Source organism: Euleptes europaea, chromosome 21, assembly GCF_029931775.1.
Source record: "Euleptes europaea isolate rEulEur1 chromosome 21, rEulEur1.hap1, whole genome shotgun sequence".
NCBI lineage: Eukaryota > Metazoa > Chordata > Lepidosauria > Squamata > Sphaerodactylidae > Euleptes > Euleptes europaea.
In genome coordinates, this window is record NC_079332.1 from 8,956,717 (window position 1) to 8,979,247 (window position 22,531).

Below are 22,531 nucleotides of genomic sequence, written 5' to 3' on the forward strand. Positions count from 1 at the left end.
TAAGACGTGAGCAACCGTTTCGATACAATTGTTGCCACAACTTCATGAACTACTGAACATTTGTCTGAGCATGTGTGACAAAGCGCCCTTCTGATTCCTTGCCACATGGCCAGCAATAAGATAACGTAAGTTTTGCCACTGGCCATGGGATGACTTTTTTTTTGCCATGTTCATCATCCCGGAACAAAATCAAGGATGAGCTAGCAATGCTTCGATTAGGGTACCATTGGACATTCATCTTCCAACGATGGGTCACGAATTTCACTGTGACCTGTCAATGCCTTTCGGCCTCCCCTAAATTGACCCAAGGACAGGGAGCGGGGTGGGAAAGCTAGGACAATAAGCAGGGGGGTGTCTTGCTACCGTTTCCCGGCCCGTTTCTCAGTTGATCTGAACGTCCGTTAAACCAAAGCACCTGGGTTGAGCTGGTTGCGAGAGGGGTTTCGCGGCCCGGTCTTCAGTGGGCAGTTATCGCTCAACAGCCCCGCCATTTGTCATTCCCATTGCACGCGCTGGTGCTGTCTGATGTCCTTGTTTTGTAAGCGGTCTGTGCATCTAGTTTGTGTCCTGTCACCTGGCAGTTAAATGCAATGAAAAACGGTACTGCGGGGGTACTCTATCGGCAGGCTGCATGGCAAGATGACGGGGCTGAGTATGCACCGGACCTATGACTTGCAGGCCGTGCCCTGAGACTGTTCCACCTGTATCTCTGATACAAACATTCCAGCATGTTGTTTGACCCAGTCCGAGCGCTCTCAAGTAGTCTCAGCGGAGGCTGTTCCAGCCCCCTGCCCCCAACTTATTTCAACGCCAGAAACTTTCAGAAGACCACTTGGGAGAGAACTAGGATTGCCAGGTCCCTCTTCGCCACCAGCGGGAGATTTTGGGGCGGAGCCTGAAGAGGACGGGGTTTGGGGAGGGACTTCAATGCCATAGAGTCCAATTGCCAAAGCTGCCATTTTCTCCATTGGCTGGAGATCAGTTGTAATAGCAGGAGATCTCCAGCCACCACCTGGAGGCTGACAACCCTAGAGAGAACTTGTGTCTGGAACATCTCCCACGATCATAAATTGGCTTAACCATCAAAGTGCTTTGGCTTAATTAGGCAGGGGATCTCGGTGCCAGCCACTCCCCGACCCCCTTCCACGCCATTTTAACTGCTTAAACGGAGCATGAGGTTGGCTTTCTTGTTGTCATTGTTGAGCTCTGCTGCTGCTGCCAACCCCTGTTTGTTTCCATGGTGCTTGTGCAGTATTTCACCGAGCTGTTGTGCATGGTGCGCTTGCGTGTGCTCTTGAGGCGTTCACTTTACTTCTGCCAGCCTTCCAATGGAATGATTGCATGAGTAAACGAGGCATGACGAATCGAGCCAGAATGGCTATATATATATCCTACTATATATATATCCTATATATATATATAATTTCTCCTACTCAAACAATTAAAATGTTCTTAGTCTTTTGTTTCTCCTTAACATCGCTCTTTTAGAGGGAAGGAAAGAACGCTCGGGCAAGAGAAGGCTTTTTAATCTTTCGGTAGCGGGGATCAGGGCTGAAATGTTGTATCAGGATACACTATGTTATAAATGTGCTTTTGAAAACGTGCCGAAATTATTCTTCCCATGTTGGCGTCAGGCTAGGAACTCTAAAAGCCCCCCAGGTTTGCTTTTTATTTATATATATTTTTAACTTACTAGGCAATCCCCCCTCCCCTTTATAATAAAGGCTGTCTTTTTAACCAGCCTTTAACCAGTGTAATAGTGGCTGCATTTTGTTTTCTTAGGGGAGCTTTTTGAAGAATTATTTTTAGCGTGAGATCTTTGTTGACACGCAGCACAAAGGTTTCCACTTCCGGAATTTGTATATAGTCCATATTTCAGTGTTGTCTTTGAAAGGATCCCAGCATGTCTACCGGTCGCGATCCTTCGAATTTTTTTGAGTAACAGAAAATGTTGACCCTCCTTTTCTCGCCACGTTCATTAAAATTAAGCACCTCCCCCTTGAAACCCATCCATAAAGTCAATCAGCAGCTAGCACCTTTCCCCGTCAGCAAGCAGTATTGTGAATTTTATCTTCTCTTGCAGAAATCAATTCGTCTTCGTTGCAACAGATGAAATTTCTTGTAACACCTCTGCAGGTAACAACCGTTGATACTTCTTGATGCATCCATCCGAGTCTCAATATCCTTTTCCACATGCCGCAGTTAATCACCAGACAAGGCCTCTTAAAGCCCATAAGATAAATCTTTGAATGGCTTTTCTCGGTTGTAGCTCAAAGCCTTGTAGTAGGGAGCGCATTAGGGGATTCGGCTGACGTTGCTGTTTTGTTTTGCAATGACATGATCTAGGGAAGCTAGAATACTGGGTACAGTTCTGGTCGCCACACCTAAAAAAGGATATTACAGAGCTTGAGAAGGTGCAGAAAAGAGCAGCCAAAATGATCAGGGGACTAGAGCAACATCCCTATGAGGAGCGGCTAAAACACTTAGGGCTGTTTGGCTTGGAAAGAAGGTGGCTAAGGGGAGCCAGGATAGAGGTCTATAAAATTATGCATGGTATGGAGAGAGTGGAGAGGGAGAAGCTTTTCTCCCTCTCTTATAATAGCAGACCGCGGGATCATCTGCTGAAGCTGGAGGGTGAGAGATTCAAGACTGATAAAAGGAAGGTTTTTTTCCCACATGATGCATAGTTAAATTGTGGGACTCCCTGCCCCAAAATGTGGTGATGGCTGCCAACTTGGAAGGCTTGAAGAGGGGAGTGGAGACGTTCATGGAGGATAGGGCTATTCATGGTTACTAGTCAAAATGGATACTAGTCATGATGCATACCTATTCTCTCCAGGATCAGACAAGCATGCCTATTATCTTAGGTGCTGTGGAACGCAGGTAGGATAATGCTGCCGCAGTCGTCTTGCTTGTGGGCTTCCTAGAGGCACCTGGTTGGCCCCTATGTGAACAGACTGCTGGATTTGATGGGCCTTGGTCTGATCCAGCAGGGGTTTTCTTATGTTCTTATGAAGCAATAGTTATTAGAAGTTTCTTTATTATTGAAAAAAAAAAAGATGTGCTGTAGGGAGAGAGAACGGGAACATGTCTATAAAAGAAAACTAAAGTCCCTCTGGGTCCCATCCGGTTAAAAGGAAGCTCATTGAATCAGTAGGATTTCACTTAGTCCCAATGATGGCCATTTTTTTTTTTTTTACTGCATGGCTGTAACGCCAGTAAAATCCCATTCTTCCTCTAAGGAGCTCAAGGTAGGGTGCATGGTTCTCCCCTCCTCCACCGATCCTGACAACAACCCTTTGAGGCTGGTTAGGCCAAGAGAGACTTTAGCGAGTTTGATGGAGAGGAGGGATTTGAACCCAGGTCTCCCCGAGCTTGGTGGAGAGGAGGGATTTGAACCCAGGCCTCCCCAGTCCTAGTGGGTGTCAACTGTAACTACTAAGCTACTCTGGCACCAAGCCTTGCTGTTGCCACAGCTCCAATTCTGTGGCAAGGTTTCACACCATATTGAAAGAACTTGGGGAGGCGTGGTTGGTTTGCCAGTCTCCCAACACCGTCAGCTGAAAGCCGAACAGCAGTCATAGTGCAAAGAATTGTCGAGACAATTAGCCGCGATCTTCCTTTCAGTAGCTCATGTGTAGAAGCCCCTTGTTAAATCCAGGAGAGCTTTCAAAACAGTCTGGGGGGGAGTTGCAAGGATTTCCTGGAGTTGGTTGATCACAAAGAAACCTCTCTGAAGGATTGTGGAGAGTGACGCGTGCCTCTCTTTCTCCCACGATACCCGGATTTGAGAAGGGGGTTCTCCCCTACGAAACCGCGTAGCAGTAGTTCGAGTCCGAGAAGAGGAAGCCGCGCTCATGCAAGGACGAGTTGACTTGTGCAACTCACTGCCGTAAGATATGTCACCAACCACCAGCTTGGATAAATTATCAAGGGCATCATTGGCTATTGACCAGGACAGTTGAATGGGATCTCCAGGTTCAGAGGCGATAGAATCAGCAGAATACCTGTTATTCCTGGAAACAAACGAACAAAGAAGGGCTTTTTTTGTTAGCCAGAAGTTCTGCCCTACCTTCGGTGATTCTAGAAGCCAGATTCAAGCGGTTATCTAGATCAGAATAGGGGTGTCCCTGTAAGTCGGGTGAAGTCCAGTCAATTGCGCACCTTTTCTTGAGATGTTCTTTCTATGAGGAAGCAAGATCTAAGCTAATTTCCCCTCCCCTTAAATCTAACAAAGGACAGCTCTGAGGAAGGGAGGTTGAGCAATCTCCTATGGGGTCAGCCCACACAATGAAACAAGTAGCTAAATTCTGTGCTACAATATACAAGATTCGTCAGACAAAGTGAGGGCTTGGCAATCTAACCTAAAACGGAAAATGTTATATTAATCTGAGGTTTTTAGCTAATAGTAATTTGTTCGATTTATTTAAGAATTATATATCCCATAGTTTTAGATACTGTATCTTTTAATTCTATTTTGTAATTGATAGGAACATTTTAATGGCGTTGCCATATTAATAAATTTGAATCTGAGGTTCAGAGGTGGAATGCTTTTGACGGGGAGCGGTCGGCCGGGGAAGCTTTTGGCTGCAGGGCCTGCTTAGAAACAGGATGCTGGGCTAGAGGGACCATTGGTCTCATCCAGCATCATTGCTCTTATGTTCTGATCTTAGAGGACACTGGGTATTGCCTGTTCCCGGGAGGGTTGGGTGGACATTTTTTGGAGCTCGCAGGATTTTAAAGGGTGGCCGAATTGTAGGGTAAGCATGATGCAGAGATAGCTTTCTGTTGTCACATTCTGCAATCAAAGTCCACCTCAAATGCTTTCACAGGGGGGCTGTCTAGTCAAGAACAAGAGCTTCCCCATTCCTTCCATTTATTTGTAATAGTTTCAGTCACTTTTATTGGCATGATAATAAAAATAGTAGTAACAGAAATGTATAAATATAATGGAGAATCTACCTAATTTTACATGGTTATCATTTATACCATCACCTGTCCTGGTGCCCCAAAGATTTGTTTGTTGGTTTTGTCCTGGGAATAGGGTTGCCAGGTCCCTCCTCACTATTGGCGGGAGGTTTTGGGGGGCGGAACCTGAGGAGGGCGGGGTTTGGAGAGGGGAGGGACTTCAATGCCATAGAGTTCAATGGCCAAAGCACCCATTTTCTCCGGGTGATCTGATCTCTGTTGGCTGGAGATCAGTTGTAATAGCAGGGGATCTTCTGTTATTACCTGGAAGTTGGCAACCCTACCAGGGAAGCTGGTGAGGATTTTGTTCAAGTTCCCAGAAGTCTGAACTCCTTGTGTCTTTGCGGTGGCACTTTACTGCTGAAATTTTCACTGCATGGGCTCCAGCTAAAGTCGAGTTTGCTCTTGATCAGGTTGTATTTCAGTGCTAAATTACTGCTGGGAGTATTTTGCCGCTGTTCCCTTCGGGCTTCTTGAAAGAGATGGTGTAGAGAGTAATTATGATGGTCCTCCAGGGCAGAAATAGTTGGGCAGTGTCTTTTTCAGCAGCAGAATCGCCCAGACTCCTTTTGTTCAGGCAAAGGTAGAGTCAGCAGTCAAAGATGAGAGAACAGTGGTACTGGACTCAGGACCAATATCCGCGGAGTCCAGAAGGGAAGCACATTACAGCTGAAGATCGCCTGGGAGTTTCACATGAACACATGAAGCTGCCTTATACTGAACCAGACCCTTGGTCCATCAAAGTCAGTATCGTCTACTCAGACCGGCAGCGGCTCTCCAGGGTCTCAGGCAGGGGTCTTTCACATCGCCTACCTGCCTAGTCCCTTTAACTGGAGATGCCGGGGATTGAACCAGGGACCTTGTGCGTGCCAAGCAGAGGTTCTACCACTGAGCCACGGCCCCTCCCCTCAGAGGGTATTTGTGGAGGCCGAGCCCTTTGCAAGGGAAGAATGAGCTGAACTGGTGCTCAGCCGGTAGGGCTTGTACTCTTCCTGGGTTCCAGGATGTCAAAACTCAAGGATACAGGAAGGATTGGAACAGGTTATATTCCTTCGGGATGGGGCTCTGGGCAACAACAATCCCCGACCCACCTTCTGGCCAACAGTACTTTTGATTAACTCAGTAATTAAGGACTTATTTGGTTAATTTAATGACTGTTGTTGTTGGATTCCCCCCCCCCCCTTTTTGGACCAATATGGCTGTCGTTCATGTTTGTCTCATTGAGCTAGAGCTGGCGATCAGCGTCACCCCTCTGTATCAGTAGCTTCTCTCCTGCAGCATCGACCTCTGTGGACCAATTCTAGGGATGTTCTCCCTATACCAACTGCTCCCAGTAGCATGCAAATCTAGAACCCATGTGGGAGAGGCCAGAGTGTGCAAGAAATGTGCGGATTTATTGATTTATTTAAAACATTTTTGTGCTGCCTTTCCACTTGACCAAGGTCCACAGGGCTGTCACGGCCTTTTGCATGTTTGCGTAGCGCCCCCTCCCCAATGCTAGTACGTTCTTTCCCAACAACCCCTCTGGCTTCTATTTCTGTTTTTTCCCATTACAGAGCATAGCATGGGATGGAGTGTAAGGATAGCATAAGGATCAGGCCCCAGTCTTGCTCTAGGAGGACTGCAGGCTGATCTTAAACAATACGATGCACATCTATAGAATGACTCCCTTTCAGAATCACCAGTCTACTACTACTACTGTGTTGTGGCCGGTGTGAGTAGCAAGGGTGTTTCCCTTTTGTGATTTGGGCAGATTTGCTCACGTTGTAACCCATCGGAGGAAGTGGGTCTACTTGCTTTAACCTGGTAGATCAATCGCCTAACGCTTTAGCGGTTTAATCCGTGGGGACCAGTTTTGATCCGTCAGGGACATACTTGGGGGTCTCTGCAGTTTGTTTGGCTTCTGTGTGTTGTGGCAACTGAGGATGAAAACTAACATTTGAAGATGTGCTTCTGCCAATGAATGGGAGAGTCAGTAGAGTGTCAAACTTCCTTTAGTATTTCCAAAAACATTCAGGCTATGGTATTACACAAGTTTATTCACCTGTTAAAAGGGGCATGATAAATTATAAGCCTTAATAGGTATATAGGCATATGGGAAATGCAATTTGCAGGATTTTACTCTCGATATCAAGTATTTTAAATACAATACCTTTATTGGCATCTTGGAATAATAAAGCACGCCGAAAAGCCAGCTAAAATAGGTTAAGGTCATTCTTATTATTCATTAATATTGATAGTTTATTAATTAAAATTGAAGTTTTATGAAGTACTTAAGCTCTCTTGAACCAGATGATCTTTGAAGAGATATCAAGTAAAAGTGGGATGGGTTTTATCAGGTTTGTAAACACATGGATACCGTGGACTGCCAAAAAAACAAATCAGTGGGTTCTAGATCAAATCAAGCCTGAACTGACCCAAGAAGCTAAAATGTCTAAACTGAGGCTATCGTATTTTGGTCACATTATGAGAAGAGACAAGAGTCTGGAAAAGACAGTCATGCTAGGAAAAGTTGAGGGCAGCAGGAAAAGAGGAAGACCCAACAAGACATGGATGGACTCAATAAAGGGAGCCACAGCCCTCAGTTTGCAAGACCTGAGCAAGGCTGTCAAAGATAGGACATTTTGGAGGACTTTCATTCATAGGGTTGCCATGAGTTGGAAGCAACTTGACAGCACTTAACACACACACAAACACACACACGCAACATTGTTGCATTCCACTTCTCTAATTCTGGGTAGAGTAGGGTCATTTCTTAAACCAATTCTGCGATGGGGAGACGCACTGTTTTGTTTCTGCTACCAAATTCTTCACCTCAGTTTCATTTTTGCTGTCCCTTCCACAGCGAGGCACCAACGCACGTTTGCAGAGAAAAGATAAATGAACTTAAGGGACTGGAATATGCAGAAAACTACCACGAACACACAACACTTGATAAAACTGGGAAATATCGGCACAGGTTCTACTTCAGAGACACTGAGAACACCAGAGTTCAGGGGGGAAAGTCAGAAGAGAAAAACCCAAAAGTGTTGATATAGGTCCCCTGTCCTCTTGCAACTTCTGGTCACTCATTATTTACTAACAACTTGTTCGCAGTTATTTCTGTCTTACACTGAGATGTTCCCCTCCTTTCCCCTCTTCCTTTTGGTATTTCCCATCTTATTCTTCATTTTGCTGATCCAGTGGGTTTTGGGGTTGGGGTGTGTGTGTGTGGATAAGGCTCCTAGGCTAGACCTGTATGATTTCTGCCCTGCCAAAATGGCAAAGAAGCATTTCTGAGGTTGCAGATTTTAGTAGAAGCATCATTATTCTGAATGCATCTATGGTGTTCAGGATGCTGGCAGAAATTTTGGGATTTGGGGTACCGGCAATTGTGTTCATAAAAAAAGAAAAGTTGATTGTGTGATTTTGGGGGGTATGCATAAATAAGCAAGTGTAAATTTGAGTGAGTGTGTTTTTGGTGTGTGTATTGTTCCCATCATAGGTATATGCGTGCATAGCAGTGGTCAATGAGAAATTCCTGTATTATAATATATACAAATAGAGATATGACTGAAGAGATTGAGCCAGTGGAAAAGAGACAAAAGTAATTGATTCAGGCTTATCACGAACCATTGTCTGGGGGTTAAATCTATGCTCACGGGAGGGGGGGGCTACAGAACAAATGTCCCTTTGCCTCCTGGGCAGCTCAGATAACTCAGCAATACAATGATAGTTATTTATTTAACAGTTTACATTTTAAACCTGCCTTTCAGCCAAGACTGCCTTGAAATAGGGACGTTTTAAATTAACTACTCTTTGGTAGGGCCCGGGGGCTTCAAAATGAGGCCCTCGTCCCTCCAGATGTCGGCTTGCTGGGGAGTTTTTTTTCGTTAACACACGGCTTCAGCTCAAAGGGCTTGCGGACAGGTGCACTGTCTCTACAGTGTACTGGATGGAGGGAGAATAGATGAAAACATCTTGGGTACCTGGAAGATTTTTGGTTCTTTCTTTTCCCCTCCGAAACAAAAGGTAAAAGATAAAGGTAGTCCCCTGTGCAAGCATTGGGTCATACCTGACCCAAGGGGTGTTGTCACATCCCGACGTTTACTAGGCAGACTGTGTTTACGGGGTGGTTTGCCAGTGTCTTCCCCAGTCATCTACACTTTCATAGAATCATAGAGTTGGAAGGGACCACCAGGGTCATCTAGTCCAACCCCCTGCACGACGCAGGAAACTCACAATTACCTCCCACACACACACACAATGCCCAGAAGATGGCCAAGGTGCCCTCCCTCTCATGATCTGCCTAAGGTCATAGAATCAGCATTGCTGACAGATGGCCATCTAGCCTCTGCTTAAAAACCTCCAGGGAAGGAGAGCTCACCACCTCCCGAGGAAGCCTGTTCCACTGAGCAACCGCTCTGTTAGAAAATTCTTCCTAAAGTCTAGACAGAAACTCTTTTGATTTAATTTCAACCCGTTGGTTCTGGTCCGACCTTCTGGGGCAACAGAAAACAACTCGGCACCATCCTCTATATGACAGCCCTTCAAGTACTTGAAGATAGTTATCATATCCCCTCTCAGTCTTCTCCTTTTTAGGCTAAAAAAAACGGGGCTCTATATTAAACGTTTCCGCATTATAATGCCTAAAACATATGTAGCAATTAAATTGCCTTAAAAAATATGTTATCACTGCTGTAAATAGTTGCGTGTGGCTTATATGGGACCTGACTTGCTTTATTTATTTATTTTTAAAAGCCATTGCAGGTTTCTGTTAAATTGCACCTCTTTCCCTATCAGGCTGGCGAATGGGGGGGGGGGAGAAACCCCCAACAACCCGCCAATCCAGTAAATACTTGGATTATCCTCTCTCCTTACATAGTTGGAAGTTTGATTAATCCTCCTCTCTCGCCCAGCGAGAAACACTGGCAGACCTTGTCATTATCTCTTTGACAGCTTGCCTCTCTGCCGGCTCACCGTTCTAGGTCAGTTCGCACGGCTAGTCAAACGTGACGCCTTGACAAGATTAAGGCAAGACGGGGTCCTGCCATTTGTAAATGGAGGTGGGGAGAGGGGGGGCGCGCTCCAGAGCGCAGCGGAGGACAAAACCCCGCAAGGAGGGCTAAACAACTCTCGTGCCACGCTCAGACACTAGCAGGGGGTCTCTGGGCGTCGTGCCACACTCAAACATGAGATCCTGAGACGGTGCAGCTTCCCGGGTCTCCAGCGTGCGAAACGGACCCTCCTCGCAGCATCATCTGGCCTCCAGGAAAGATACGGGCCAAGGTATAGAAACAAAGGCTGCCCATATAAAGCCACTGCCTCCGGCCAGCTCTTGACTTTTCTTGTCCTCTACCTGCTTGTAACTGGAGAGGGCGTGGGGTAGCACTGGGAAGGGCAGGTGCTTCCTAAGGACATCGAAGTCCCTCTCCCATTACAAACAGGGAAAGGACAAGGGAGATCTTTCTCTGGACAGGCAAAGCGGGCCTGCCTTGTTAGGGAGGGGCAGAGGGAGACAGAGAGCCAGCATGGTGTAGTGGTTAAGAGCGGTGGTTTGGAGTGGTTGAGTCTGATCTGGTGAACCGAGTTCGATTGTCCACTCCTCCACATGAGCGGCAGAGGCTAATCTGGTGAACTGGGTTGGTTTCCCCACTCCTACACACGAAGCCACTGGGTGACCTTGGGTAGTCACAGCTCTCTCAGCCCCACAAGGTGTCTGTTGTGGGGAGGGGAAGGGAAGGCGATTGTAAGCCAGTTTGATTCTCCCTTAAGTGGCGGAGAAGGTCGGCTTATAAAAACCAACTCTTCTTCATCATCTCTTCTTCCTCTATGTAATAAATGGTTAGGAAATGGGCCTGTGTTTAGATCAAAGAGTGCTGGACAAATAGCTAAGGAATAAATGAACTACTCCGGCCCTCAGCAGAGGACACAGTGGTTGGTAGGGAGATGAACCGGAGCGCATTTCCCACGACTTATAGTGCCTTCACAAACCATTTCATTCTTATCAGTTAAATCCTGACTCTGTATCCTCTTCCTGGCAGCCATCCTTGGCCTGGGATAATGATGAACATAAGGCACCTTCCATGCACTGCCAGCCAATGAGCCTAGACTATGCATGGATGCCCACTTGCATTTCCCAGTGTTCTTCTGGGCCCTAATGGATGAGCCGGTGCCGGTCTGAGTAGACAATGCCGATCTTAATGGCCCAAGGGTTTGGTTCAGTAGAAGGCAGATCCAGGCGTTCATGTGTAAATTTGTCCTTAAAAGGCACCTGTTGAGTCCTGGCAGGAAGGAAGTTCGCATAGGCCCAATATTAAGCTCTCCTGTCATCCAAGGGTAGGATTGCGGAGTGAGAAAGGGCCAGATCGGATGACTTCGGTTCACTGCAGTCTCGTTGCCAGAGGGCGGCTTTCAACGTGGCAGGTTGTAGTCTTGAGAATTGCCCAGGAAAATACCTAGCCTCTGGAAGAGCTCAGCGTTGCAATCCCTGAAGGCTTTCTGCCGCAGGAGCCTCTGAGGGCCGGGATGTGGTTCGCAAACACTTGTGCGGGGTCAATTCCTTGCATTCACGCTCCTTTCATCTCTCATCGTCACCGTCTCCCTGTTAGCAGCGCTGAAGTGTGTGTCTAGATTTTTTGAGTGTACTGTCCTGAAGGAAAATAGCAGAAATGGCAACAATTCCGAATCCGGTGGATGGTAACCCTGACGTTAGCAGAAGAAATCCAATAATCAGGCAGCCAAAGGGACTGCAGCAGTGTTCAGCGACTGTCCCCATTCCCCGGTTCGACGTGTGGCTCTGCTTCTGCCGGGCTGACCTCGTGAGCATCTCGATTTTCATGTCATGTAAGGGCACGTTTTAAAATTAGCATTTCAAAAGAAGGGAGCCCCGCTTGCTGCTGTAAGAATGGACACTGTCCCTGTTCCTCTGCGGAAATGAAATTTATTAATCATAATGAACCCATCATACTCTGAAGGTAGAGGTCACCCCAAGGAGGGGGGGGAAGCCAATTCATCAACCGAAAAACTTAATGCGGATTCTCGGGTAACATCTGCACAGGGATTCTTTGGAGTACACCTTGTTCCATATGTGTATATCTTTGTGCCTGTGGGAAGGAGCTCTACCGTATTTTTTCGCTCCATAGGACGCACCTTTCCATAAGACGCACCTATTTTTTAGAGGAGGGAAACAAGAAAAAAACTTGTTTTCTTCCTCTAAAAACTTGTCTTATGGAGTGAATGCTGCTGGGCGCGCGCGCGCATCGGGACGGCGTGAGCCGGCGTTCCCCACCCCGAAGGCCAGCTGGGAGGCGGGCAGGGCGCTCAGCCGGCTGGGCATGTGCGAGTCGGGACGGCGCGAGCCAGCGTTCCCCGCCCCGATGGCCAGCTGGAAGGCGGGAGGGGCAGCAGAGCCAGCTGGGTGCATGTGCCGGCTCGCTCTGTGCGGCCCCGCCTGCCTCCCAGCTGGCCGTCAGGGCAGGGAACGCCGGCTCGCGCCATCCCAAGCACGCGCCCAGCCGGCATTCGCTCCATAAGATGCACTGACATTTCCCCTCACTTTTGAGGAGGAAAAAAGTGTGTCTTATGGAGCGAAACATACGGTAATTGACAGCGCCATGATTGACCCTTAGCGCCATAAAGAGGGGAATAAGCCCAATGATCCAATATCGAGTTACAGATATATGGGGTGCTGTCTTGAACCTCACATTCGAATCATAGAGTTGGAAGGGGCCACCAGGGTCATCTAGTCTAACCCCCTGCACAATGCAGGAAATTCATAACTACCTCCCCCACCCAGACCCCCAAGTGACCCCCTACTCCATGCCCAGAAGATGGCCAAGATGCCCTCCCTCTCATGATCTGCATAAGGTCTCAGAATCAGCATTGCTGACAGATGGCCATCTAGCCTCTGCTTAAAAACCTCCGGGGAAGGAGAGCTCACCACCTCCTGAGGAAGCCTGTTCCACTGAGGAACCGCTCTAACTGTTAGGAAATTCTTCCTGATGTCTAGACGGAAACTCTTTTGGTTTAATTTCAACCCGTTGGTTCTGGTCCAACTTTCTGGGGCAACAGAAAACAACTCCTCTGGGGCACCCTCCTCTATGTGACAGCCTTCAAGTACTTGAAGATGGTCCTTGGGATAGTCCATTGGCAATCTTACCATCTTGGGAGGATCTCTTTCTCCACCTGTTTCCTCCTCCCTGGCCTGGCTTGGAAACCTCCCTTACATGCCACCCTAGGCCCCACCCCTTGGACCTTGGACCCAATCAGGGTTCGGCCCCCACCTCTTCCAGGAAGTGACAAAAGGAAGGTGGGAACCCACTCTCAGGGCTGCTTGTCCTTTGCTCTCCATCCTGGGCCCGTCTCCCTCCTCCTTCTTTTTACCCCGGCCCTTCCTGGCCAGGAGCCCCGTGGTGCAGAGTGGTCAGCTGCAGTCCTGCAGTCCAAGCTCTGCTCATGACCTGAGGTCGATCCCAACAGAAGTTGGTTTCAGGTCGCCGGCTCAAGGTTGACTCAGCCTTCCACCCTTCCAAGGTCGGTAAAATGAGGACCCAGCTGGCTGGGGGTAAAGGGAAGATGACTGGGGAAGGCAATGGCACAGCAAACACACACAGCAAAACCACAGCAAACACACAGATCAAAACCACAGCAAAATCTGCCAAGGCAAACTCCACTTAAAAAAAAAAACTAAAACTAAAACAGCACCAGGTTTGTAGAAGGAAAAGGTCACTTTAGAAGAAGAATTGGTTTTCATAAGCCGACTTTACCAATTAAGGGAGACTCAAACTGGCTTACAATCACCTTTCCTTCCCCTCCCCACAACAGACACCCTGTGAGGTAGGGGGGGCTGAGAGAGCTGTGACTAGCCCAAGGTCACCCAGCTGGCTTCATGTGGAGGAGTGGGGAAACCAACCTGGTTCACCAGATTAGTGTCCACCACTCGTGTGGAGGAGCGGGGAATCAAACCCGGTCCTCCAGATCAGAGTCCACCGCTCCAAACCACTACACCCCGCTGGCTCTCTTTAGGCAGACAGTGAACAGTTGAAAGTCTCCTCCCCCCCACCCCCAAAAAAGCAGGAGTCAATGGCAGGAGTTAGTAAGGTCAGCAAGAGAGAGACACACACAGAGAGAGACATGTCACCCCTCTGAGCCATGTCCTTTTACTTCCTACCGACAAGAGCACGCCCCCCATTCAGTCCTATCGAGAACCCTTTAGCAGAGGGCTGGCTTGTTCTCTGCCCTTCTAGGTGGCCAGACTAGGGAGGGAAGGGAAGGGAGGGGAAGGTTTCAGTTTGAGACGCATCCTAACAGCCGCGGCGGTTTGCACCCGAGAGGGACGGTGGGTTCTCTCTCACTGGCGCTCTCCGTCTGCTGGAAATGTGGCATTGAGCAAGGGCCGGCCTTCGAACCCTTCCAGCCCCGTTGTTCTATGACTCGCGTTAGTTTCCACCCACTCCTCACGTGGGTTGCTCAGATGCTTTGGGGTCAGTTAATGTAGAAACCGTTGTGGTTGGTTGGTTGTGGGGCGCGTGAGCGGGCAACGGCTCCGATTCATGTGCGGCCTTGCGTTTCGCAGTTCCTCCGCCCAAAGCTGTTGCCCCCGTGCCATTCTCTCCTCTGGGTTTGCGGCGCTGCCGCTCACCGCATCGTGGTGGTGATCTGAGCCAACCTGGTGCGTGATCCCGCCTGGCATGTGTAGCGGGTCGTACGATGAGGCTCTGCAAGGATCTATGCGCTGGGTTCCTCGAAAAGGTGCCAAAGAAGCATGTTGGTTGCTTTTATAAAAAAAAGAGTCCAAACCTCCAGTATTGTGAAGCAAGTGATTGAGTAAGAAATAAGAGCACATGTAGGCAGAGAGAGAAGGCATGAGTTAGTAGGGTTGCCAGCTCAGAGTTGGGAAATACCTGGAGATTTTGGGGGTGAGGCCTGAGGAGGGCAGGGTTTGGAGAGGGGAGGGACTTCAATGCCATAGAGTCCCATTGCCACAGCGGCCAGTTCCAGGTGAATCGATCTCCGTCGGCTGGAGATCAGCTGTAACAGCAGAACTCCAGCTATTGCCTGGAGGTTGGCAACCCTACACGGGTCCTGAGAACCGGGCGGGAGCCTGTCCGGGACCCACCTTTCGGGAACCGCCGCCCTTCGGAAGAAAAGGAGACGCCACGAATCCCGCGGCAGCCGTGCTGGCCGGCCGCCGAGTGCTAATCTCGCCAAGCTAATTATGCCTTTGTGTTCCTTTCATCGTTTCCATTTGCCGACTGGACGCGTTTCCCCAGAGGATATTGCTTCCGCGAAGTGCTGAGTCAGTTCCTTTCCGGTGTAATTGGATGGAGGGGAAATGGTTGATTGCCTTCGTGTTGCGAGCCCACCTCCATTTTTTAACCTCTGGTTCCCCCCACCCCTTTATTAATCCTCGGCTCTGCTTTTTTTCCCCCTAGTTACGGACGACTTTATGCTGCAGACCCCTACCACCACACACTTACTCCCGCAACCACCTACGGCGTTGGTTCCGTGGTAAGTGCCGATTTCCGTCTCTCCTTCCTTCCCCTGACTCCCCCCCCCCCGGTCTTCCGCCATCCCCAATTCTTAGCATGGTTGACATCTTTTCACTTTCCCCTTAATTGAATTTGTCTCTTATGCTAACGGCAGCTAAAATGCCACATTAATCCTTCCCGGTAAACTTGATAAATGTCTTAATTTCTTGGCAATGTAGTGCACGGAAGGTTTTTTTTTTTTTTTTTTTTAATTTTGCGAATATCACCTAGCTGAGCACTTACCTTAATGGAATAATTAGTCATTTTGATAATTAAATCCATCACAAATGAAATCCTTTCGTGGTTGTTCGTGGTTCTGGCTGTTTCCCCCCCCCCTTTTTTCCCCCAGCCCTAAATTTACATAGCCCCCAGGTTCAAGTCACACCCGTGATTGTAGCACAAAGAGATCCCACAAAAATCACACCAGTGATTGTAGCACAAAAAGATTTGTATTACAAATCACGATCCCAGGCCCTTCCTGTCTGTCAGCCCACATCCCTGCTATTTCTCCCCTTTTTATATAAAAATTATAGTGGTCCAGAAGGGGTGGGGGGTGGACGGTGGGGGGTAGACCACTCAGCTGTCAGTTTGGGGTGCAGGAAATGAACCTGGAGCTATAAATCTCTTTCACGTCCGTAACTGCTAAAATGCACCTCTCAGAGACCCCATGGGAAAGTCACCCGTACATCCATTCTTCCCATAATCCTTTGCACTATGAGAGGCCAATGTATCTGAAGCCAAGTACAGACCCACATTTATCTTAGAATCATAGAGTTGGAAGGGACCACCAGGGTCATCTAGTCCAACCCCCTGCACAATGCAGGAAATTCACAACTACCTCCACCCCCACACCCCCAGCGACCCCTACTCCATGCCCAGAAGATGGCCAAGATGCCCTCCCTCTCATCATCTGCCTGAGGTCATAGACTCAGCATTGCTGACAGATGGCCATCTAGCCTCTGCTTAAAAACCTCCAGGGAAGGAGCGCTCACCGCCTCCCAAGGAAGCTTGTTCCACTGAGGAACCGCTCTGTTAGAAAAAAATCAGAATAACGAGAACATTCGCAACTATGTCCCATTGAAAGCAATGGAATAAGATGTGGTTGCCATTAATTGGAGCCCTGTTGGTTTCAGGGTCCCGTCCGACGTTTGCTGGATCGGTGCCCATTATCTCTACTCTGATTTTTTAGATGAAGGTCCCCAGCATGGTGCCTGTGGTCACACTGGTACCCACTGATACCTTTCCTGGCAGCTGCCGCATATTTTTAGGGGGGAAAAGGTGGGGCCAGGTGGGGCTTTTGCCCAGCAGGGCTTCTGATTGGCTGTGCAGCCGAAGGTAAGCCGTGTGCACGCAAGAAAAAAAATATTGTACAACCATGTGCTCAGTTGTGCGCTGCATCGCTGCCTGACATTCTGTGGTTGGCTGTGCCCGCCGCCCTGCGGGCAGAATTCCAGAGGGACCCGCAGGCTCAAAAAGGGTGGCGTCCCCTGTTTAGACTGCACAGTCTACTGCGGAACCTACATTAATTTCATGTGCCCCACTTTAGTGATCAACACTACAATGACAACAGGGTACGTACAAAAATACAAATGTAGTAATGTAAGATGTCTTTCCAAATGGTTTTTTTTTTTTTCAATTATTTGCTGGAGTCACAGGTGAGTCACAAGGTAGAAGAGGAAGACGGCCGTTTCTGTTCTTCCTCATTTCCCCTTCCTACACCTTCCATATATAATGATGGTAAATATACTTGCTATGATCAAACTGTGATAATACATATATATAAAAAAAGGTAAAGATTCCCTGTGCAAGTACCAGGTCATTCCTGACCCATGGGGTGAAGTCGCATCCCGATGTTTACTAGCAGACTTTTTGTTTATGGAGTGGTTTGCCAGTGCCTTCCCCAGTCTTCCCTTTACCCCCAGCAAGCTGGGTCCTCATTTGACCGACCTCAAAAGGATGGAAGGCCGAGTCAACCTTGAGCCGGTGACCTAAAACCGACTTCCGTCGGGATCGAACTCAGGTCGTGAGCAGAGCTTGGACTGCAGTACTGCAGCTTACCCCTCTGCGCCACGGGGCTCCTAATACATATATACTTCAATAAAAATTAATAAAGTTGTCATTACCTATAACCATTTGGAAATACATCTTATATTACTACATTTGTATTACTGTACTTACCTTGTGGATTTGGGGGATCTATACTGCATGTGGCAGCTTTATTGTATTTTTGAGACATTATAGATTGCTAGATATTTCAGTAAGCTAGCCCATCTGTGTGCATTTGTGCTGATTGTCTGTTTGCACAGAGGTGTTGCACATAGAAGAGGGATCCGAGTTGTTTTCTGTTGCCCCAGAAGGTTGGACCAGAACCAATGGGTTGAAATTAAATCAGACGAGTTTCTGTCTGGACATTAGGAAGAACTTTCTAACAGTTAGAGCAGTCCCTCGGTGGAACAGGCTTCTTCGGGAGGTGGTGGGCTCTCCTTCCCCGGAGGTTTTTAAGCAGAGGCTAGATGGCCATCTGTCAGCAATGATGATTCTATGACCTTAGGCAGTTCATGAGAGAGAGGGCATCTTGGCCATCTTCTGGGCATGGAGTAGGGGGTCACTTGGGGGTCTGGGGGGAGGTAGCTGCCCTCCCCACACACCCCAGTGACCCCCACTACACTTTGCTTTCCTGGAAATCCCTCTGATGTTTCACTTGATGAGAGAGGCTCCAACTGGTTTTTCATTTTACTTTGGGTGAAATTCAGGTGCAAAATACTTGCCCCAGATCTGGATTCCCAGCGGGCGCTCCAGTGCTGGCGAGGAGCAAACGGCACCCGTGGCCCTGCCGAAACAACAGCCATGCATGACAGGGCCCCCCTCCTCGAAATTTGCTAACCTTTAATTAAACTCTTTTTGCTTGCCTGCTTCAAAATGCTACAGACGCCTCAGCAAAGAACCTCCACGTTTGCCTTGAGCTTTTGTGAAAAACCGTTTTGCCTTGGTGGTAACTCCTGCCCTGGACAGGGTTCTGCGGTGGCAGAACGGATTGCGGCATGCCAGACAGTGGAACGGTCCCCTAAAACATCCGAAAACTCCCTGAAAGTAGAAAGCTAGCTCCACAGGGAAATTGGTTTTTATGCCTTTTCTTTGTTTAACGTGCTCGTTTTCTATTGATGTGGGGTGTTTTGTGCAAAATGAATCTGCCACCTCATTCTCCTGCAGGCCCAAATCAGGCCGGTTTGCAAATAAACTACCAAAACTCAGACCGAATGCCCTTGGACTCTGTTCTCTGTCCGCTCTCCAATGGAAGGTGAACACAACTACCTATTTCTGTACAGATATCTGTGCTATTAAAATTCCATTTCTAACTCACGTACACGTACACATACCTTTATAGGCATAATTACAATGCTTTAGACAAAGATCCAAACAGAATACAGATAAAACACCCTGCAAATTGGGAAGATACAGTAATATTCCATATGGATTATGATATTACAAAATATACTAATTAAAAGCAGTTTTGATCTTAATTTCTGCGAGAAATTGAGCCACCATCTCAGTTATTTCTAACTGTCATCAGTTCTAGTTTTGCAGAAAGCTGGCTTGTAAATGCTACAAAAAACAATACTTAGGGGCTTCCGGTGGACATGGCCGAAGAGCAGCACAGCCTCGACTAAGCTGCTCTCAACACCTCGGGGGCGAAGAATTGACACACTAAGCCAGGGGTGGGGAACCTTTTTTCTGCCAAGGGCCATTTGGATACTTATAACATCATTTGCGGGCCATACAAAATTATTAAACTTAAAAAATAGCCAACCAATACATTTTTCCAAGGCCCAGGTGGGAAAGGGTTAACACAGTTTCTTGGGCGGTCCTAGCAGCTCCATAGCTAAGACTCTTCTGCAAGGGGGGGAAAGGGTTCCTTTTCTTGGCAAAACCAACTCACATCTGCCTTGAATACAGGCTATTCCTGTCCGTGGGAGGGGGCGGATCGCCAGTCTTAGATCCTTGAGCGAGAGATCTGCCAGGACCCACGAAGGGCCAGACCAAATGACTTTGCGAGCCTTAAACAGCCCCGGGCCTGATGTTCCCCACCCCTGCTCTAAGCCCCCCACCTCGAGGTCCACGAGGTCCAGGCTCCCGCAATCCCCTGCGGGTCCGGGCAAAGCTGGCAAAGTGTCGGGCCCTCCCGAGCCGACCCCCGTCCACCATTTTTTCTCCCTGCCCCCACCCGTCCCCCTTTTTTCTTTTCTTTTTTCTTTTGCCAAAAATCAATACATAGAGTTGAATCTTATGATCCGTGATCACAAGTGTGATTTTTGCTGGGGTGAGTCCCTTTCACACCTTCATTTCATTTCCACCCCAGGTCTGTCACTTTCCCGCCTATCCACAGCACTGAGGATGCCAGCGGTCATGTTGTTCGTGGATACCGTTGTGGCTTGGACCTGGGCCTTGGCAGACTCTTGGGCCTGGGGGCATGATCTTAGAGCTCTGGGCATGCAGGGGCTTCTCTGTGAAAGGGAACCCTGCAGGTGTAAAAGGCCTGCCTGTTATGGGTCAAGGGTCCTGCTTTCTTTGCGTCCAAAAGCATAAATGCAGCACATCTTTGCACCCCCAGCAAGCAGATTTCCCTAGAATTTGCACAGTCCTGCCTCGCGGAAACCTCAGGGGAAATTTCGAGGAAAGCCAAGAAGATTTTGATAACCAATAGCAAAATTATTTGGGGGAGATTTTGCCCATTCCCTAACAGAAGGGCAACTGTACTACGGGTGATGTTGAGCTTTTCGCCCCAGGCATTTCAGTCATAAAATCTCCATTTTTATATCATTTCTCCCCCCCCCCCCCGTGCAAATCACAAACTGCTAGTTATTTCTACGCCATTTTCTGTTTCCTCTCTCCAATCTTTTTTTCCTGTAAAACATACATATTTTCCAACGAGATTTGTGTGTTGCAAATGCACTTTTACAATTTGTTGTAACAAAACATGCAACATGCCCATCCAGTACAAATGAACCTGTAATTCCAACGGCCAAAAGCAGAAAACTGTTAACGTTAATATTAATCAAATACAACTAAGAACCATGTTCATCCTTGATCAATGCTGATGTATTTCACTGCCATCACTAAACAGGAGGTGATCAATCAGCTAAAAATGCTCTAATTCGGGGCGTCAAACTCATTTGTTAAGAGGGCCAGATATGACATAAATGTCACTTGGCCGGGCCAGACCATGCCTCGCCAGCCCAGATCGGGACTGGGGGGCGGGGGGAGGATGTGCCTTGGCTGACTCACTGGCCGGATAAGAGCTCTCAAGGGCCGGATCCGGCCCCTGGGCCGCATGTTTGACACCCCTGCTCTAAATGGTCAGCAGCCCTACTAATTGGTACCCGGGTTACACAGTCCTCCGCGGCGTCCGACATTGCTTTTGCTGCCGAGAGACAGGGCCGGAGTTGTAGCGAAACGAATTTTTGCAAATCTGGTTGTGAAGAAAGCCGCAGTAAAAAAACAACAATCCATCAAATTGCTTTGTTTCAGAATGCTTTTGCACCCTTGACTGATGCCAAGACTAGGAGCCATGCTGATGATGTCGGTCTCGTTCTCTCTTCATTACAGGCTAGTATATATCGAGGGGGATACAGCCGGTTTGCTCCATACTAAATGACAAAACCATAATACCCTTCCAATGTGGGGGAAAAAAGGAAGCTTTCTGAGGCCTGGGTATTGCAATACATGCAGTAGTGCATCATTTTAGCAACTCTAAACAAACAAAACTAAAAAAGAGGAAAAAAATCTACATTTTTTATCTTATACCTCAGATATTTTGTTCTGTGTATTTTAATATTGTGGGTCTTTTAATTTCCGAAGGTTACATAGTTTGCTGACTGTAGAAAGTTTTGATTTTGTTTTAAATAATAATTATTATTATGAATCATTATTTATTTTCATTGTTGTGGTTGATCTAGAAAGCTGCTAGAAATGAATTTAAAAAAAATACTGTTTTTGGGGGCCACAATCAAGACTGCTATATCATGTAAATGAATTATATATGCTGAATATTAAGCTATTGGGATTTCCTCACTCGTTTTGTACAAGTGTAAGTGACATATCTTTCCCCCCCCCCTGCATCAAACATTTATTTTAGTTCTCCAAAGGAAGGGGGGGAGAGGAGAGGAGGTGGTATTGGGGTTCGGCTGAGACACACTTCCAGTAGAAATGAAAAGTGGAACCCCACAGCACCTACTGTCATTCTGTCAGCTGTCTCAAATGATTGATTCACTGTTTCTTCAAAGCCAAAGGTTAGGTTGCTAATTTTGAGGGGAGGGGCGCGGGGAGGGAGGGCAGAGGAGAAAGGGGGTGCTTGAATTGACACCTGTACATACAAATCTAATCAAAAGCTGTCCGGGGCACCCTTTTAAATGCATTCCACCAGGCAGTATTAGGCGCCAGTCATAAACTAGTTCGTTAGGCAAAAAATAAATAAAAATAACTAAATAAATAAAAAATACCTGCTAGTTAGATCATGAACAAGCATTCTTTTTTATATTTCTTCCAGTATGATAAATTATTGATATCATTGCAGACTTTTATATTATGGGAGGATTAAAAAAAATTAATAATAATAAAGGTGAAAAAAAAGCACTGTTTCTATTTTTTTTCTTTTTTTCCAAAAAAAAAAAAGAAAGTAATAAAAACTTAAATTCTTTGTACCAGTTAAAAAAAAAGTGTATAAAAATTTACATCTGTGCTGTGGAATTATTGCGTTCGAGGGAAAAAAAATGTACACACCTGACGACGCTTTAGATTTTCAACCCAGTAGACCAACAGGTAGAGAGAAACACATTTATCATTTTTTGCAGAATTTAAAATGCTACTCATACTCAAATTTATATATGCATTTTACAAGTAACCGCAACCATGGAGTAGAGATGATCATGGTACTTTCCGCTTGGTCCTTTTTGAAACATGACCGTGTCGTGTAAGCAAACTGCAGTTTTTCACGGTGCTCCAAGCCCCGCCCCCTCTCGTCCCATTTCCAAACCCAGTGCCATTATGGTTGTTGT

General features: G+C 47.4%; 1 protein-coding gene across 20 annotated transcripts in view; it reads left to right on the forward strand.

Annotated features, from left to right (window-relative positions):
- RBFOX1 (RNA binding fox-1 homolog 1) overlaps nt 1-21,390 on the forward strand; it is a 1,240,357-nt gene extending 1,218,967 nt beyond the window's left edge. For 13 of the 20 annotated variants that reach the window (XM_056866488.1, XM_056866490.1, XM_056866501.1 and 10 more), the window contains 3 exons: nt 2,084-2,136; nt 15,384-15,459; nt 21,084-21,390. In XM_056866488.1, coding sequence (XP_056722466.1) covers nt 2,084-2,136; nt 15,384-15,459; nt 21,084-21,132 — 178 coding nt within the window. In that variant the 3' untranslated portion in view covers nt 21,133-21,390. Of the gene's footprint in view, nt 1-2,083; nt 2,137-15,383; nt 15,460-21,005 lie in introns of all 20 variants that reach the window. The other 7 variants (XM_056866499.1, XM_056866505.1, XM_056866503.1 and 4 more) reach the window with 3 other exon arrangements.
- Nucleotides 21,391-22,531: the final 1,141 nt, after the last annotated feature.